Source organism: Macaca fascicularis, chromosome 18 (genome assembly GCF_037993035.2).
Source record: "Macaca fascicularis isolate 582-1 chromosome 18, T2T-MFA8v1.1".
Lineage (NCBI taxonomy): Eukaryota > Metazoa > Chordata > Mammalia > Primates > Cercopithecidae > Macaca > Macaca fascicularis.
The window spans coordinates 72,581,971-72,601,038 of record NC_088392.1 but is presented as its reverse complement, the minus strand read 5'-3'; the positions used below and the strand labels follow the sequence as shown (position 1 = coordinate 72,601,038).

Genomic DNA, 19,068 nt, shown 5'->3' with positions numbered 1-19,068 from the left:
CTCCTCCTCAGCCCAGGACCTGGCACATAACGGTACTCAGAAAGTCTGTAGAATGAATGAATTAACATTTTAAAAGCATAGAATTATTATTCATATAGCTAAACCTTGGGACGATAAACCAAAAATAAAATTCAAAGGCCTCCCACAACCATTTGAATGGGCTCCCTCCTCAGCCAGGTGCTCTAAAATTTAACCTGAAAGACTGGCTCAGGCCATGACAGGAACTGGGGGGGTTGGACAGTCTCACGATACCCCTCCAGCATTAACATCAACACAAACTTTAAGTCTGGGGAGAAACATTTACAGTCTTTTGAAGCATGCTACTTGGAGGCTTCATCTGCATGATAAAACCTAGGTCTTCACATCCCCTATCATAACCCAGACATTCCTTTCTATAGATAATAACTCTTTCAACCAGCTGCCAATCAGAATATGTTTAAATCTACATAAAGGGTGAGTTGTCCCACCCTTCCAGATCAAACCAATGTAAATCTTACATGTATTGATTGATGTATTATGTCTCTCTGAAATATATAAAATTATATGCCCTTTATAAGTCATATACTTTGTTCTTGGTGAAATTTCAGGTTTTGGGAGGGAAGGGTGTGTGTGTGTGTGTGTGCGCGCGCATGTGTGTGCGCGCACCTATGTGTCTCCTTTCCTAGATTCCCTGGACAGGCATAGCCAGGGACCCTGGTTAAAGATTGATCCTGCAATCTAGTTAAATGATATATTCTAATAATTAGAACAAAATATTTTAATCATTAGAACAAAAAATTCCCCCAAACAACCTGACTATCCTAAGCTACAAAAACAAATTCGTGAGGTGCCAATAAGTTATATTTGCTTTATATGAACAGAATATTCTTCCCCAAAGATATTGAAGAGTTGTAAAGCCAAGTCTGGAAGATATACATTTGCGTAATGAAAACTAAAAGGACTTTTCATTTTAAGAAAAGACTCTTTTGCATAAAAAATTATATCTTGTAAATATATGAAAATATGTATTTATAAGCTTTTAATCAGATAAATCTTAAGCAACGGAAGTGTTTATAGGCTAAGTGTTAGAATCTATTTTGGTATGAAGACCACTGAGAAAAGGAGACAAAGCATCCTTGAAATTAACCATATAAGCCCCTGGATAAAATAGATTCTAATTTATATAACTATAAAGTAAGGGGCATCTTCTAATGTGTAGTGTCAGGAAAATGTCTTTGTGATTAGATAGCTGGCTGCATGATGAGCATGCCCAGACACTCAGACGGAGAGGAACTGGATCATTCGATGGAGCAGAATAGACTGTGCTCAGAAATGACCTTCACAAGAACTTTAGATGTTGATTACCTTAGTTGAAAGGGCTCCAAGCAGGAAGAGTCATTAATTTTGGAAAAATTCAATCAATGATGTTTTTCACTTCTTTCAGCTGCTTCACACAGACTAATTATTTCCTTTTTAAAGCCTTGAGTTTTTCTGGCAAATTCTAATGTAGTAGAATGACAGCCCTTTCCAAGTGAGTGGGGGACCCTCACTTGTTGAACCTTGATCCCCAAAATCGGAGTCCCTTTTCCATCTTTTCCCTCTACTTTTGCTGTAAGGCTTAAATTCAGAATTCGAGTAACTAAATCCAATGATGAAGTCATAATACAGCTATCTAGACTGGAAGTTCTTCTGCTCTGAGTGGTTCATTATTATAGTTCTGTATTTGTCTTTAGCCTTATTTAAATCCCTTCTGTTGGGGTTTAAATCCACTACTTATCATTCTTCTATCCTAATAACCATTCATTTATTCATTTGACAAATATTTGTTAAATGTCCTTTATATGCAGGTTACATAGGAAGTACTCATTCCTAAATATTTTATTTGAACTTGCCAGTTTTAGTGGATGCTGTAGTTGGTGACCCAGATACTCCTTCAGAGCCAAGGTACTCTTTCTGCCAGCTGCTGGAATTGGTGGAAGCTGACAGCCCTCAGCTGCATCCCTTCTGGAAAATTGCCTTTGGCCAAAGGGAGCTGCCTCACACGAGGTCATGCGTCCTCCCTGGGCAGCCCACATCCAATGTCTGGCCACTGAGACTCATCCCCACTGCTTCAGTTTGGGCCAGTTCTGAAGGGCATCCCGGCTCAGGACTCCAACATGCCCCTCCCACCTGATCCTTCTTCCTTCACTGCTGTCATAGTGGTTTTGCCCAGAGCACGACCCAGTGGAACTCCCCACAGATCTCCATCTCACAGTCAAACCTCCATGGAAGCAAATCTAAGTCAGAGTAAACCACAGCATCACTTGTCACAGCCAATCTTCACAGTCCCTGCTATTTCTATTAATATAATCATTTTTAGTATCCAGAGAAACAATGGATATTTGGGCTCCCAAAATATCCATTGCTTATCCGATGCCAGACATCCAAAAACAAAACAAAATCTCTGACATTTTCCCCCAAAACTTTGCAACCTAACTTAAAGCATGTGAGTGATTCTCTGCGTCCAGATTATACTTAAAGAGAGTGATAAGATTAATGCTCTCTGCTAGTATCTTTTGAAAAGCAAACCATCATTAACTGGTCCAACCGAATGTTGCCAACTGATGCCTTCTCCATTGACCAACTTTCTGGGGGAAAAAAAGTATAGCATATTAGACTTTAGGTAGACTTACTGGTAGATTGTTTCACTAATGAGCAAAGCGAACATTGATAAGTGGCAAACCATTCACCTGGGTGTCTTTGTATTATGCAAATGAACTACTTCCTCTTGTCTCAGCTGTATTCTGCTTACTTAGAGTGAAGTTTAAGGCTGGGCCAGAGAGGGTGAGAGAGCTCCACCCTGGAAGGCCCTTGCAAGATAAACAGCAGTTTGAGCAGGGGCACTCTTTGCTTTATTTGTAACCTATTGCTAAATTGGGTTTCCAGAAATCGTTTACTGATGTTTATTTGTTTGGGGGGATTTTTTTGGGGTATGTGCTTGAGGAAAATGAATACAAATCTAATACCTTTTCCTGTGGTAGAAAATTAAAGACTTTCTTTAACTTTTTTGTTAGAAATAATTATTTTATTTATGCTGAACTGCAGGGAAAACAGGATATGAAGTCCCAAAACATTTCTGCTTTCTTTCTGAGTATTTAATTCAGTTTATCAAATATCTATTGAGCATCAAATCTATAGGATTCTCCACACTTGGGGTACACCAGTGAACAAAACAGACACAAGCCCTGCCCTGAGTTCTACTTTCTTTGCTCTACTACCCTGTGGGAGAGAGAAGGAGACGTGAGGGAAGGATGCAGACATGATGTGCAGCATATTTCCATGTTTTCAGCACAAGCCTGCTTTTCATTATTCCGTCCTGTTCTCAGACCACATAACTCACTTATGTCCTTAGATTATACGGTCACTTTTATTTTGACTACCGAGACGTGATCTTTGGTGTAAATAAGACTGAAAATTCTCACCTCTTCTTCATCTGAAAATATTGCTGGGGAGACGAGGGGCTGAAAGGTGAAGGGAGGGAACTGGTATTTATTGAGCATTTAGTACACTCCATGTGCTTTACATGACATGCATTTAATCTGCACAATCTGCAAGTTGGATATGACTTTTATCCCTACTTTATGCATGAGAAAACTGAGACTGAGAGGTTGACTAAATAACTTTGCAGAGATCACACAGGAAGTAAGGCACTGACCCGGGACGGAGCTCAGGGCCCCTGCCTTCTCCCTTGAGGTGCTGACTCTGTGGGAGGCTCTCGGGTAGAAGTATCACACTTCCGGTCTACCGAACTTGTCAGCATACCTAGAGCTTGAGAAAGAATTTTTTTAATTCAGTGAACACTTATGCAGGTTTTGAAACCAGTGTGCTTTAAAATGAACTTGAGCAATAGAGCCTTCTGGGCCTAAGAAATTCAGAAAAAAAGTATTGCAAAGATTTGTGTAACAGTTAAGCCTTTCTTCATGATGATAGTCACAAACCTCCCCAGAGGTCATCTGCTGTGGCCTCTTAGATTCTTCTACAGAAGCTTCTCCCAGAGAATATACACGAGGTTTTCTGTGCATCCTACCCATCCAGCCACTTCTCTCCCATGTATCTTTGAACTGGGAACAATTCCACACTTAAATAGGGAAGTGTGACAAGAAAAGACTAATGATAACAGGTGAGGCTGCTCACCAGCGGCTGCTTTGGTGGGCTGGGAAACTTGTTTTGGAGAAGTTGTTTGAACTAGTAATTTATTTCTATTAAAAATGAACAACTCTGAATACCACTGTAGATTTATATTCCTTTGATATTTTAAAATTTTTTGTTCTTTCTCCTTCTAATAAAATTTAAGGCTAAATGTCTGTCTCTAGGGAAAGGAAGTTATTCAGTCATACTGGAGAGGAATATGAAAGGGAAGGCTTGAACTGTCGTTAGTCAGATACTTAAATCTGCTGATAGCATGTGTTCATTACTCTTCAGTCTTAAAGCTGGAAAATTAATGAATTTTCTGAAGCCAAAGGAAGGCGAACTTTTATTTTTCATGGGAGAATTAAAATATTAACATCTGTACAATATTATTTGTTTACCTTTATATATCTTGATTTGTTCCACAAAGAATTTGGAGTGGCTTATAAGAATTGTTAGCTCAACAGTGGGATAGATTCATGGATAGAGATATAAATAAAAATTAGTATTATTGTATGATTTTTGTTATAGTATGCTATGCAATTATTGACATTAAGCTGATATTCCTAAAAGCAGAAGCAAAGAGGAATACTGTATATTATGTCATTCATATTTTGTCCTGAAAGGATAAAATTCTTCAGTGAAGCAAAGATTTTCCTGACACTTAGGTCTGACAAGGATATTTTATCTGACATGGCCAGTGTTTTTCGATGACATTCTGACAAAAAAGTGAAGGCAGGTGTCATGGGAAACTTTTTAAAATTTTCCCTGAATGCAAACTGAGGATATAATGACCAAGTCCAACTCAATGGAAGCAATGTTCTGGATAAATTAGAAAGTGTGTGGTCAACATACACAACTTGCTAGTAGTCTACCTTAATTTCCAGAGTAAGGATACCAAAATCATAGCCCATGGCCCAGCAGCTTTCTCACCTCAACTTAGGGTGTGTGGATCCATCATAGAACTCTTTTCTGCTTAGACCAAACTGGGCTCAGATCCATTTCAAAACAGTGCTCTTGGTCTTCACTACCAATTGATTAGAGATGGAAAAAACTGAAGCCTGTTTTTTATCATGACAGAACCGTCTAGGGCATCAATATGCACTTCAAGAGACAGCGCAGGCCTCTGAAGTTGTACACACCATTATCTGTGTAGGTCTCGAAGTGTTTTTCCAGTGTGGGACTTCAGAGCTTTCAATCCACGAAAGACTCACCGTCAGGAATGCATTGACCGCACGTCCTTTAAACACTTTTCTTTAATATTTGTGTCAAGAGCTTTCACTAAAAGGTGAGCAGCAAACAGTTCAAAGGCATCTTCTGGCAAGAGTCTGGGCCCAGTGTTCTGTGCTGTTAATCAAAGGCAGAGCCGTATGAACTAAAAGATCAAAGCGCACCATCCACCGACACACTCTTTAGAACTTAGAGCCTGTCCCGGGCTGGCACCTGGCATCCACCTGCACCTGGTGAGGGCGGGGTAGAACCTCTGCAGGACCAATCAAAAATACTTCTGCAGTGTCACTGGGTGACAGAAAATGAGGATATGGTGTTGAACAGGTGCTTGTCCAGATTGGCCCTAGGCTAATAATTACACTATAATTAATTACTATTTTGGTATTTTTGTTTGTATTTATTTTTATTAATATACAACAATTGTACATATTTTGGGGTATATGTGATATTTTGATACCTGCATATAATGTGTAATGATCAAATCAGAGTAATTGAGATACTGTCACCCCAAACATTTATCTTTTCTTTGTGTTGGGGACATTACAGTTCTTTGCTTCTAGCTACTTTGAAGTGTACAATAAATTTTTGTTAACTATAATTTGCCTATTATTCTATCAAATACTAGAACATATTCCTTTTATCTGACTTTCCTTTGTACCCCTTGACCAACATCTCTTCACCCCCACTAATCACTATGTTTGTTATTTGCTGTGAAGGATAAGGACAGCTGGACTTGTCCTTAAAAATGGGCTAAGTAGGCCGAGGTGGGCGGATCATGAGGTCAAAAGATCGAGACCATCTGGCCAACATGGCAAAACCCCGCCTCTACTAAAAATACAAAAATTAGCTGGGCGTGGTGGCGCGCGCCTATAGTCCCAGCTACTTGGGAGGCTGAGGCAGGAGTATTGCTTGAACCCAGGAGGTGGAGGATGCAGTGAGCCGAGATCATTCCACTGCACTCCAGCCTGGGCAACAAGAGCAAGACTCCGTCTCAAAAAAAAAAAAAAAAAGGTGGACTAAGTATCTTCCAGAACACAAATAAAAAAGAACAGACATGTTTCCAAAATTCTTACCAAGTATAGCCAAGTATACAGCATTGATTTTCATAGTCTTTTAGAGATTGATAATCATCTTATTAGTTTAGGAATAAATATGTTGTTTATATTATAAGCAGATCTCTATTTATCTTGCCAGCTTAGGACTATAGAAATATGTTCGTTATGACTTTGGTCATAAAATGGTTTTTTGGTGGAATTCAGAGAATAGATTACTCACACAATCATCACAAGTAGATTCATTAAAGTTACTTTTAAATATTTAATAGTTACCATCAGATAAATCCGCAAGAGGACAACTTTTAAGGAATTCAGTGTTTCATAATTTTACGATGGTTAGAAGCATCTTATAGCAATGGGGACAAAAATGTGTGGTGGCTGTCATCTGGTGCTTTCTATCTCTCCATAAAGTATGAGAAACCTGCACTGAAAAGGAAAAAGAAACGTCAGAGAGTTAAGGAGAATAGAGCACATCGAAATTATTATTGTGATTTGTCCTCTTTACACAAAAGCAGAGAAAGCCTCTGACAACTGCCTATGTTGACTAATTTAGTGCTTGAAACTTTTAACCACAAACAGATATCCAAAGTGCACTACCCATTTGAAAGGAAGACTGTAGGGTCGGACTGTCTGGATTTGGATCCAACTCCTTCACTTACTAACTGTATGGACCTGGGCGCAGATCAGTTTCCTTACCTGTGTAAGGAAAACCCTGTGCCTCAGTTTCCTTATCTCTATATTGAGGTTAGTAATAGACCAGCCTGAGCAACATAATGAGACCCCCACTCTATAAAATAAATTATTTTTAATTAGCTGGCCATGATGGCACATGCCTATGGTCCCAGCTACTCAGGTGGCTGAGGCAGGAGGATCCCTTGAGTCCATTAGGTCGAGGCCACGGTGAACTGTGATCATGCCACTGCACTCCAGCCTGGGTAACAGAGTGAGACCCTGTCTCAAAAAAAAAAAAAAAAAAAAAAAAACAGGAGCAATCTGTTAACAAGATAGTCAAAGAAAATTTATAGAATAAGAAGACAAATGTCAAATACATAGACCAGTTTAGAGGACCCACAGCAGACAGCCTGCTGCTCAGCAAGACCAACTTTCTCTTTCTCTTCCTCTTGTGCCACAGCCAGACTGCATTTCCCAGGCCCCCTTTGCAGCTTGGGATAGATAGCCAGTGGAACCTGAAAAGGAGTATGTCTTATGCCCAGGCCTGGCCCCTGAAGCTCTCCCTGGTGCCGTTCTGTGTTGTGAGGCTGTGGTGCAGTTATACAGTGGCAGATGTTTTTGCAGTGGCTGGGGGATTCTTTGTGTGGAAGTGCCAGAGTGGGGGCTGGCCCATGGGCAGAGGTGTCAGTCAGAACCATCAGTGCTGCTCTGAGGAGCCTGAACTTTACCTTGGGACCATGGAGATCCACTAAAGTGTGTGCTCTGTGTAGACAGGGGTGTAACAAGCAGATGTGCATTTCAGAACATTCACTCCCTTGGCTGGGGGAGGATACTGAAGAGGCCAGGAGAGGTGGGAATGGCGCTGAGGCTGGAAGCAGTTAGGAGGCTTGGTAATCACCAGGTGGAAAGGAATCGGGCTTGAAATGAAGTAGTGTTAGAGGGATGAAAGGGAGAGATAGATGCCCAAGGACATTGTAGAGTCAACTGTTCTGTTGGGTGTGGGGAGCTGAGATGCCACAATAAGAAATAAAGGTGGATACAGATGTCATCACATTTGGAGCTGCATCATGACTTTGGGTGCTTATGCTCATGCCTGCTGTTTTCTCTGAGTAGTTAGAAAATTTTTTTTTAATTTGTTTGGTTTTGTTTTGTTGTTGTTTGAGACAGGGTCATGTTCACACCACTGAACTCACTCAGGCTGGAGTTCAGTGGTGTGATCATGGCTCACTGCAGGCTTGACCTCCTAGGCTCAAAGGAACTTCTCACCTCAGCCTCCCAAGTAGCTGGGACCACAGGCTTGCACCACCACGTCCAGCTAATTTTTTTTATTTTTGTTTTTTGGTAGAGACAAGGTTTCACTATGTTGCCCAGGCTGGTCTTGAACTCCTGAGCTCAAGCAATCCTCCTGACTCAGCCTCCCAAAGTGCTGGGATTACAGACATGAGCCACCATGCCTGGCCCAGAGGACTGTTATCAGCCCCCTCTCCACTGCCAAATTCTACACTCTATCCATCCCAAACTATGGCTATTTCGTTTATTGCTGCCCTTGTAGGTACTATTGCTCCGTCTGAAATATGCACATCCCCTTGATAATCTAGAAAGTTTCTAAACAGCCTTTTACCTACATCAAGTCTTCTGGGAAGGCTTCTCTCACTTCAGAAAAGCCCAGCTGTAGCCCCTTTGAGCCTTTTCTCTCCCATGCCCTCTCCCTTCTGGTGGCACTTATAAAAGTGGGGTCACCATGCTCATGACCTCTTTACAGCTAGACAGACAGCGTCTGATGGCAGGCAGGGATTTTTTTTTTTTTCTTTTTAAGACAAAGTCTTGCTCTGTCTTCCAGGCTGGAGTGCAGTGGTGCAATCTCTGCTCGCTGCAACCTCCACCTCCCGGGTTCAAGCGATTCTCCTGCCTCAGCCTCCCGAGTAGCTGGGATTACAGGTGCACGTCACCACAACCAGCTAATTTTTACATTTTTAGTAGAGACGGGGTTTCACCATGTTGGTCAGGCTGGTCTCAAACTTCTGACCTCAGGTGATCCACTTGCCTCGGCCTCCCAAAGTGCTGGGATTACAGGTGTGAGCCACTGTGCCTGGCCGGAGGGATTTTTTTTTTTTTTTCCATCCTTGTGTTTCCAATGACTAGCCAAGGGCCTATGATTAATAGGTGCTCAGTAGACATTTGATGAATCAGCTAATTCATTAATGAGAATAAAGGGACAGGAAAAAGATGTGGATCTTGAAGTAGTAACATCCCCACCTCCTTTCACATGAGAATAGAGGAGCTAAGGAGCAACTCCTGAAAGGACCAATAGCATGGAAAATTTGATAAATAAAGTTGGAAGCAAAAAATATATACATTCCACACAGTTGTATGATTCCTGTGCTTTTTGTTGCCTCAACTGCTTCATTCCTTCCTCTTTTGGCCTTGTGCTTGAAGGCTGGCACTACAGCAACTGTCTTGGAATATGAGGGGACCTTAAATTTGGAGGCTGGCTCTGGAAAGGGAGAGCCTAAAGATAGTAGGCACCTAGGCCCCTGGATACCAAAGAAGCAAAATACCAGCACCTAACTGCCCAGCTCTGGACAGCTTTTCTTGAGGGTTGCTTCTCTATGTTTAGGCCACTATTAGTTTGGGTTTTCTATTGTAAACAGCGAAACCTAACACTATGTGGAATGGCTTGCCTTCTGATAACTGCCATAAGTGCCCTCATGATTCTTTATCTTTTTAAATGTTATTCATTTATTTTTACACAGAGTGTCACTGTCACTCAGGCTGAAGCGCAGTGACACGATCATGGCTCACTGCATCCTTGACCTCTCAGGCTCAAGCATTACCCCAACCTCAGCCTCCCAAGTAGCTGGGACCACAGGCATGTGCCACCACACCCGGCTAATTTTTAAACATTTTTTCGTAGAGACAGAGTCTTCCCATGTTGTTCAGACTGGCCTTGAACTCATAGGCCCAAGAGATCCTCCCTCCTTGGCCTCCCAAAGTGCTGGGATTACAGGTGTGAGCCACTGCACCCAGCAACCCTGATGATTCTTAATCTGATTTTACTTTTATTTTACTATGTCGGCTTCTAAGCAAACACTACACTAAACTGTGTGGCAATCAAAGTAAAATCAGATTAAGAATCATCTGATTAGAAACTTCCATCTCAATGGAATATTTAGAGAAATGGTGTGTAACCCTGCATCACGTCCTGTGGTCGAGTCTGTTACAAGAAAACAAGACAATTGTGCTCCTTGTGGATCACAGACATGCTCAAGTTCTAGAACAGAACTTGCCTCATCTTGTAAGTAGTGCAGATCATGACTTGCCCTTTTTACATCTTCAGTCATTAGAAAGTCAGCCAGATATGGGAGTCTAAGAATCCTTCTAACCTTTGGAGCTCTTCTCTTCTCCTCTACCTCCCTGTCCGTGCATGATCCAACTCCGTCCTGCTACTACTGTTCCCTTGGTCCGGTGAGGAGACTCATTCGCCTAAAGGTTCCTATTCCTGGGAGGGTGGTGGACACTGTCATTCTTCAGCTTGAAACAACTACTAAACAAACCCATCTCTACCACGGGAACATGAATCCCACTCATGGCATAACTTCCATTTGTTATTATGCAAAAAGTTTCTACTTCCACTAGAGTGAGGAGAGGAATGACGTCAAGAGGAGCCTGGAGCGCAAGTGGAGTCTAAAGAGATTCAGTGGCGGCCGGGCACAGCGGCTTAGGCCGGTAATCCCAGCCCTTTGGGAGTCGGAGGCAGGCGGATCACAAGGTCAGGAGTTCGAGACCATCCTGGCTAACATGGTGAAACCCTGTCTCTACTAAAAATATTTTTAAAAATTAGCCGGGTGTGATGGTGGGCGCCTGTAGGCCCAGCTGCTCAGGAGGCTGAGGCAGGAGAATGGCATGAACCCAGGACTCGGTAGCTGTCACTCCCTTCCCACGTCCTGTAGCAAGGTTTCATCAGAAGCAGCATTTCTTCTTCTACCTTTGAATAATCCAGTTCGCATTTTGCGTATTGATTCAAAAGTCAGAAAAGTAAAAACGAATATAAAAAACAACATATTGAGCATTGAACTATCTGAATCCAAAGCATATGGTGGTTGTATAGGAATTGTTATTTTTTCCCCCATCACTGGTTTTGTTTTTTTTTTTTTTTTTGCCTTTCGTTGCATGAGAATAAAACACTTTCACAGAGCAATTTGGAAAGTTCAAAATTGCTGGGCATGAAAAATGATTTTCATTTTTGGACAGATGTGATATATTTTCAGAAGCCATTTATATCCAACTGCTGTGCCAGTCTTTGAGAAATCTGACTTAAAAAAAATTGTAGCCTGATACAAGACACGACAGGTTTCTGTACAGAGCCTTTGCTAAGCCTTCCTGCTTGGATTCAAAGATAATAACTCTATGGCATACAAATACCTTGCAAAAATAGGTATTTTTTGTTTATACCTGAAAAAATATAACTAGATATGCAGTTTTACAAAGAGATGGCAAGTTGATATTTATTTTATAGAAGAACTGGACGTAATAACTTTGTTGTTACTTGGTGTGTGTGTGTGTGTGTGTATTTATTTATTTATTTATTTATAGGGTTTGGTTCTATTTGGGGCATCAGGCATCCACTGAGGATCTTGGCATGTTATCTCCTATGGATGGGGAGGGAGGGGCTACTGTATGTCATAAAGTTCAGTGGAAAAATCCCGGTGGGGAGGAGTCCAGACAGAGGAAACAGCCCAGCAGGATTTGTTAGTGACTGATTCCAGTTTTAAAAAATAGTTTATGTGATAATTAAGCGAATGAATAGTCATGTTTTCTAAATGTGGGTTTTTAGCTTTGCCATCGACAGAAAACAAACCTGCAAAAAGGGGAACCACTCTTACATGCAAAATAAGAGAAAGAAAACTGAAGATTACCTAAAAATACAGACAGGCTGAGTTCCTGAGTGAATCCTGACTAGCTTCCACAGTGCTTGTGCAATAAGTATTTCTAAATCCTTGAGATAAATCACCACTAAATGACCGGATAGCAAGCCAATACACACACACACACACACACACACACACACACATTTCCCTTTTGAGAAAACTTTAGGGTTTTATTCTGAGGCCTCACAGCAGTGAAATGGTTTATTTATTTATTTATTTTTATTTTTATTATTTGTTTTTTTGAGACGGAGCCTTGTTCTGTCGCCCAGGCTGGAGTGCAGTGACACAATCTCGGCTCACTGCAAACTCCGCCTCTTGTGTTCAAGTGATTCTCCTGCCTCAGCCCACCCCCCTCCTGCCCCCCAGTAGCTGGGATTATAGGCGCCCGCCACCACACCCAGCTAACTTTTGTATTTTTTAGTAGAGACGGGATTTTGCCATGTTGGTCAGGCTAGTCTTGAACTCCTGACCTCAGGTGATCTGCTAGCCTTCGCCTCCCAGAGTGCTAGGATTACAGGCATGAGCCACCGCACCGGGCCTGCAATGAAATGATTTTCAGGAAGTAACAAAACAGCACAAAGGGAAATGTGGGGGTTGGAACCCAAATGCTCCCTTAAGGGTTACTCACTTTTCAGCCACTCTTCAGTCCTTGACCTTTCAACCCTTCCAGTCAGCATCTCCTGGAGCTGCCCCGGGAGCACGAAGCCCTGCCTCTGTCCTAGGCTCCAAAGTCCATGATTATTCCCAGGGAGTCTTTTCGAAATATCTGACTATGATGAAGATAATATGTGTTACCAGGGTTATTCTTGTATTGAGTGCTTAGCATGGGCCAGGTGCTACATTGATAGTTTTAACCTGTGTTATCCCATTCACTCCTCGCTACAGCCCTATTTCTATACAATTACTGTGTTTCTTATTCAGTTAAACATTGCACTTCATAGAACACTGCATTATTCCATGAAGTATCTGGGTGCAGTGGCTCACACCTGTAATCCCAGCACTTTAGTAGGCCGGGGTAGGAGGATAACTTGAGGCCAGGAGTGCAACATCAGCCTGGAGAGCAGAGTGAGAACTTGTATCTACAGAAAAATTTTAAAAATTAGCCAGGTATGGTGCTAGTTCCCTGTAGTCTCAGCTATTTGAGAGGGTGAGGTAGGACGATCACTTGAACACTGGGGGTCAAGGATGCAGTAAGCTGTGATTGTGCCACTGCACTCCAGCCTGGGCAACAGAGCAAGACCCTGTCTCAAAAAAAAAAAAAAAAAAAAAAGGCCAGAGGTTGGGTAGGGAACAGAGGCACTAATTTTTCCAGGGACATGTAACTCAAAAGGGTTGATAAGTTAGACTGCTTGTGATAACTATGATTAACACTCCTCCAACTGTGATTGCAAAAATTCAACCAGGTGAAGTTCCACAGCTGGAGTAGCACTCTTAGAGTGACTTCCGTTCTTATCAAGAAACAAGTAACTTTATACTGGTTGGTGAGGATAGAGTGGTAGTTTTCTTGGGGACAAAGAAAAGAGAGTATTAATGAAGAAATGAGAAATGAAATGGTGCTTCCCATGGAGAGAAGAGAATGCTGGAATTTCAAGTGCTTCTTGGAGTTTTTCTAAGAGAAAACTGGAACAACTCATTTTCTCTTCTTTCAAACACAATTTAGCCCTGCCCTGGCCCTAAAAGACAAACAGAATGCAGGAGCTTTGCTAGTCTCCCATGGTTGCTCTTTTCCCTGTAATCAAAATGACAAGAGAAGAATACTTGATAAAATGAAGATGTAGCAAGAACTTATGTCCATCATTAGGCATTAAAGATAGGGTAAAAGGAACTAATACTTACAGAAAGCTGAGTAGGGTAGCATTTCTTGGCCTCAGTGCTGTCATGGTCTAGTGGAATGGACAGAGTGGCACAGGGATACCAATGTAATCAGTAAAAGTGAAGTACAAACAACTAGACTCACAGAGGAATGAGTAATTGTCTCTTATCTGGAAGCCCAAGGAAAGCACCATTTAGAGATTACATATGAACCAAGCCCTCTACAAAAGGGTTCCTGGGCATCTGTGTCAAAAACAGACAGATTAAAAAAATTACCAATGCATTTGATGTAGAACCAAGGTTGAGAACTACTGGAAGAGGTTAGAGAGTGAGAAACTGGATTTTGAAGCTGTAGCTTTTAGGCTCCCTGAGACCATGGAGCACTTGATTGCTGTGGGCCGGGTGTGATGGAGAAGGCTCCTATCAGAGCAGCTGCAATAGGGATGGGAAGGAAGACGCTAAAGACACAGGTGCACTTGACGGGAGGGACAGGAGGGAGAGGATGCAAAAGGGGACCCGCTAAATTGTGAACTCCCAAGGGTGGGCACTGACCTATCTCTCCATCCCAGAGTGCCCAGTATGTGACTCACACAACATGCCAGCAGTATAGATACTTGTTGAATAAATAATTGAACTGGGTAACTATATTTTAAAAATTTGGAAAACTGGGCAGCTGGGGAATAGAGTATCACCAAAACACAACAAAGAAATTCAGAAGGAAACATATTTAGAGAAAAAAAGTGAATTCAGTCTTAGACTTTTTCGGTGTAAGTAATTAAACATAACAATTCAAAGATTCAAACGTCTCAGAAGTCTGTCTAATATGCAAAAGAAAATCAAGTCATAGGGCCCTCCTAAATTCCAATATTTTGTCACCCCCTCCTATTTCATTTGTATGTGACCAGGAGACTAAAACATGCATTGTGCTCCCAACAGGCTAAATCTATTCTGGGATCCACTGAATGCCACTAGCGGGTCTGCTCGAGAGAATTCCTGATTGAATGACAGCGGCGCTAAGAAAGGTAAGTCATGGTTGGGAAGCGTCAGGGAAGAATGGAGCCCAGATGTCCTAAATTAAAATATAAAAGGCTAACGTTATTGGGCATGTACAGCTAAATTTCCAACATCCCACTACGCCTCCCAAATCCAGCACATTCCACCTAACACAGACACACACACACACACACACACACACTTCCCTCTGAGGCAATCAATGGGCCCAAACTGACTTTTTATGGAACCATAATCTAGAAAGAAATGCCCATGCCAAAAATGTCAATGCCCAATAATTTATCAGAAATCAATGCTCTGTTCTATGTCCCCAAGCTCAACACTAATACTGTAACCTCTTAAATGTGCCTTGTTGTCTGCAGCTTGAATTCCTTTGTGGTTTCCCATATGTTATTTGGATGACGGCTGAAACTCTCACACACTGGTTGTTATAGACTGTGCAGTTGAAATTAATAGAATAGAGACGTACTCTGGTGACTCACTATTTTACCTCTTCTGACTCATAGTTTCTCTCTTTTGTTTTTTCACATTATTGATCAGTGAATATTCTAGTAGTGTAATTCATCTGTATCTCAAGGCTAAAAATAGAACAGTAACCTTGACTGGGGAAAGGGGCTGAATAATCTTAACATCCAGGTGTGAAGAACAGGTTAATTCGGAAGAGAAAGGGGAAGAAGGTGCTCCCCGGGAGAGCAGGAGGAAGGCAGAGGGCCTTGGGGGTGGCTGTTCCCCGAGCGGTTCGGTATTTATACCATGTGCTCTGTCATATCCAGGAAACAGGAAAAGAAAAGCAATCATTGGGAAAAATATTAATACCATAGAGAGGAGAACTGTGTTTCAATTACCTCAATTCCTATGATCCTTCATTAGTAATGGAAGATACATCATCCACAATAGAGAAAACATAAGCGCCTCAGAAATATAAAGTTGTCTATTTCTCTGAAGTCAAAATGACAACATTTTTGCTTATAGCAGAAATGCCTACTAAGTTACAAATGAACCATCTGTAAGAATTATTTGTTTAATTATGTGACCCTCAGTTACTAATATGCCCTGGACACTGTAGCTTCTGTGGATTCCTCCGAAATTATCCTGAATATTATAATCTGCTGAGCTCTTACATCATACACCAAGACTCAAGTCAGACCATCAGTTCTTTGACACTTGTTTGTCTTCAAATCATCTTACCAAATACCTGACCATCTTCCTTCCTTAGAGCCTGAGGCTGTACCAGTCCTGGCATTCATATAGACCATTAATATACCCACACAGTGCCTTTATTTTTCTGTGCACAAATGAAGATAAACACACTTATGAAATTAGCAGTTTATGACCATTTCCAGCATCCAGTTGCTGCTCCCTATCTCTTACATCCCCCTGCCCAGCCCCTCTGCCTTCCTGTATTCTCTCCCTCTATTAAAACAATCACAGATCTGATGTCATCAGTTTTTCTTTGATGGAGACACTTTCACCCCAAATGCCACCTCTTTCACACTTTTTCATTCAATGCCTTTTATCTCTACCTGTAAAATGAAAGTCTTTGTTTTCTGTTTAGAGTTGAAAGAATTTCTTAGCTACACATTAAGCAGGAATAACTATAAATGCTTTTAAGATAAATCTGTTAGCTTTCAAAAAAAAAAAAAAAAGACAATATTAAGCACCTGAAAAAGAAGATGGGTCCAAAAAGAAATTACATCCCTGGGCTCCTGCCTTCTTTTCTCTCTTTTCTCCTATCCCTTAAATCTCAGTCAGTCAATTCCCAGTCCTGTGCCTGAGGATGCCCAGGTGATCTGGACCCGGGGCCAATTCCATGGCACCCTGCCCGTCTCTACCCAGAGCAGAGGATCCAACTACAGCCCTGAGGAGTTCCATTAGAACCAACTGGGAAGCTTTTATCAAACTATTGTTTCCTCCCAGTATATTCCCCCATCATTTTAATATGTTCCCACGGGGGTCATGGTTCTCTAAGACTTCTCTTCTACCACCCTGATGAAGAATCAGGGCTCAAAGCCTGTTAGGGGAGAAAAGGAAGGAGTGATGTTTGTGGCTGTTCCGTGGCCTAGTAATCACACAGGAGCACTTCAGATGGACGATGCACATTCAGTTGGCCTTGTATCAGCATCCAGAAGACTCAAGACAGTGGCAACAAAGAGACACGCAGAGACTCTTCACAGACTGGGAAGGGGACAGAGATAGTGACCTGGCAGTGTAGAAAGACATCAATAGATCCCTGAACTATGGGCATATTCTCTATTGAGGTCTCAAGTATTAATATGCATGGACATCAATATGACCATGCTGATTAAATAATAGTTGACCCCGAAATAATGTGGAGTTTAGGGGAACCAACCCCAAAGGGTCACAGTCATCGTGTTTAATTTTTGACTTTCCAGAAACTTAACTACTAATAATCTACTATTGACTGGAAACCTTACCAATAACATCGTCATTGAACGCGTATGTTGTATGTTATATGTAGTATGTATCACACATTGTATTCTTACCATAAAGTTAGCTAGAAGAAAAAAAGTATGATTAAGAAAATCATAAGGAAGAGAAAAATATTTCATTAAGTGGAAGTGGAGTGGGTCATGATAAAGGTCTTTATCCATATCCTCACATTGAGTAGGCTGAGGAGGAGGAAGAGATGGGTCTGGTCTTGCTGTCTCGGGGTGGGGGCAGCGGGGGAGAGGCAGAAGAAAATCCACTTGTAAATGGACCCGTGCAGTTCAAACCTGTATTCTTCAAAGGTCAAGTGTATAGCACATCAGAAAACCTGTTAACATAGACAGGCAGGTAGATGCTTACTAACAAAGTACAACAGAAGTAGACTAAAAGTTTGGTTACTTAAAGTAATTAGGAAAGTGGTGGCAAGGTGGCGTAATTTTTCCATCTCTCCAACCACCCCATGGAAACAGAGCAACTAAGATAACAAAAGCAAAACCTCCCAGACAACATCTCCAATAAAGCAGCGGGAAAACATATCCCTATAAATATCCCTCCCTGTAAATCCCTCCAAATATGTGTGGGTTGGAATAAACTACTGGTGAGATTAAGACCTGTATAGTATCTTCAACACATCAGAGGAAATGAAAAGAGGACAAAGGGACTTCTGATGGCCCCAAGAGGCAGAGAAACAAAAACAGTTCACAAGTACCCACTGTAAGGCTTGGTGGGCCACTCTGGGAAGGGCAGCTGAAACCCCTAAGTCCTGCTGCCTCCAACTTGTGGGTGAACACAAGAGAATCAGCTTGTGTTGGAGCAGCCTGTGCCCCATGGACCCTAAAGGGACCCATAATAGCCATCTCCTCCACAGCAAAACCCCACATTGAGGAGAAACTACTGGCATAGAATCCAAATTGAGCAGGAAACAGACAAATAGGAGCAAAGGAGGCAAAAGAAAGAAGACGCAGATACAAGTGGAGGGAGGAGCAAAGAGCCAACAGATACCAGATACATATTTGTAAACACATCCAAAAATAACAGAAAAGGCAGCTCTAAATCTCTAGGGCTAGGAAGCTATCCTGGTTCACTCTTCTCTTCTAAGAGTACAAGAAAACTCATCTCACTTAAACATTAAAAAAGAAAAAAATGGCCATCGCATCTATCATAAAGAAAAATGGATTGAGGAATGTAATGTCTCTGCAGGCAATAAAATCATGCCAGAAAGATCTGCAAACAAAACAGAAGAAAATGTAGCCTCATATTTTAAATCAAGCTGAAAAAAAAGATAGCAACTTTTAAAGAACAGCATAACCCAGAATTTTAAGAACTCAGAAAGAAGCTAATTTGAAAAAACAAAGACTTGAAAAGGAGTTTATAGAAATAGAAAAATATTAGAGTTGAAGGAAAAACTTATTTCGAAATTTTAGACTAGACTAGAAGAAACAAAATAGTGAATGAACACCACAGAAAGTTCCTTAAGAAAAATAGAAAAGGAAAGAATGAATATTTTTAAAATAAAAAGATTTTAAAATATATATGAAAAAGGCATAGACAGTAGGAATAGGAGAACCAAAGAACATGAAATAGAAGTTCCTAAAAAAGAAAATCAATGTAATGAAAGAACAAATATTATCAATTATAATTCAAAACCTGCTTTTCTGACCTGAAAATATACTTGCCCAACATTTGAAAGGACATACCTGGTGGAATTGGCCCAGAATGGGCCACATATAAACACAGTCTAGTAAAATTATTGACCCAGAATGGGC

At 41.3% G+C, this 19,068-nt stretch overlaps 2 protein-coding genes and 1 pseudogene across 56 annotated transcripts in view; 2 read left to right on the top strand and 1 right to left on the bottom strand.

Annotated features, from left to right (window-relative positions):
* Positions 1-19,068, top strand: part of DLGAP1 (DLG associated protein 1) — a 961,867-nt gene that overhangs the window by 445,004 nt on the left and 497,795 nt on the right. For all 9 annotated transcript variants that reach the window (XM_074022767.1, XM_045378186.2, XM_045378189.2 and 6 more), the window contains exon 4: positions 14,780-14,865. The gene's annotated coding sequence lies outside the window, so the exon portion shown is untranslated. The remainder of the gene's footprint in view (positions 1-14,779; positions 14,866-19,068) is intronic.
* Positions 3,022-19,068, bottom strand: part of LOC123570063 (uncharacterized) — a 103,577-nt gene continuing 87,530 nt past the window's right edge. For 14 of the 47 annotated variants that reach the window (XR_012427298.1, XR_010582922.2, XR_010582923.2 and 11 more), the window contains 3 exons: positions 12,660-12,801; positions 6,705-7,382; positions 3,022-5,493 (listed from right to left, as the gene is read on the bottom strand). Coding sequence is in view for 1 of the 47 variants with exons in the window: in XM_065534128.2 (XP_065390200.1) it covers positions 7,343-7,382 (40 nt within the window). In the remaining 46 variants the exon portion in view is untranslated. The other 33 variants (XR_012427292.1, XM_074022790.1, XM_074022788.1 and 30 more) reach the window with 7 other exon arrangements.
* Positions 14,780-19,068, top strand: part of LOC135968274 (glyceraldehyde-3-phosphate dehydrogenase pseudogene) — a 42,692-nt pseudogene continuing 38,403 nt past the window's right edge.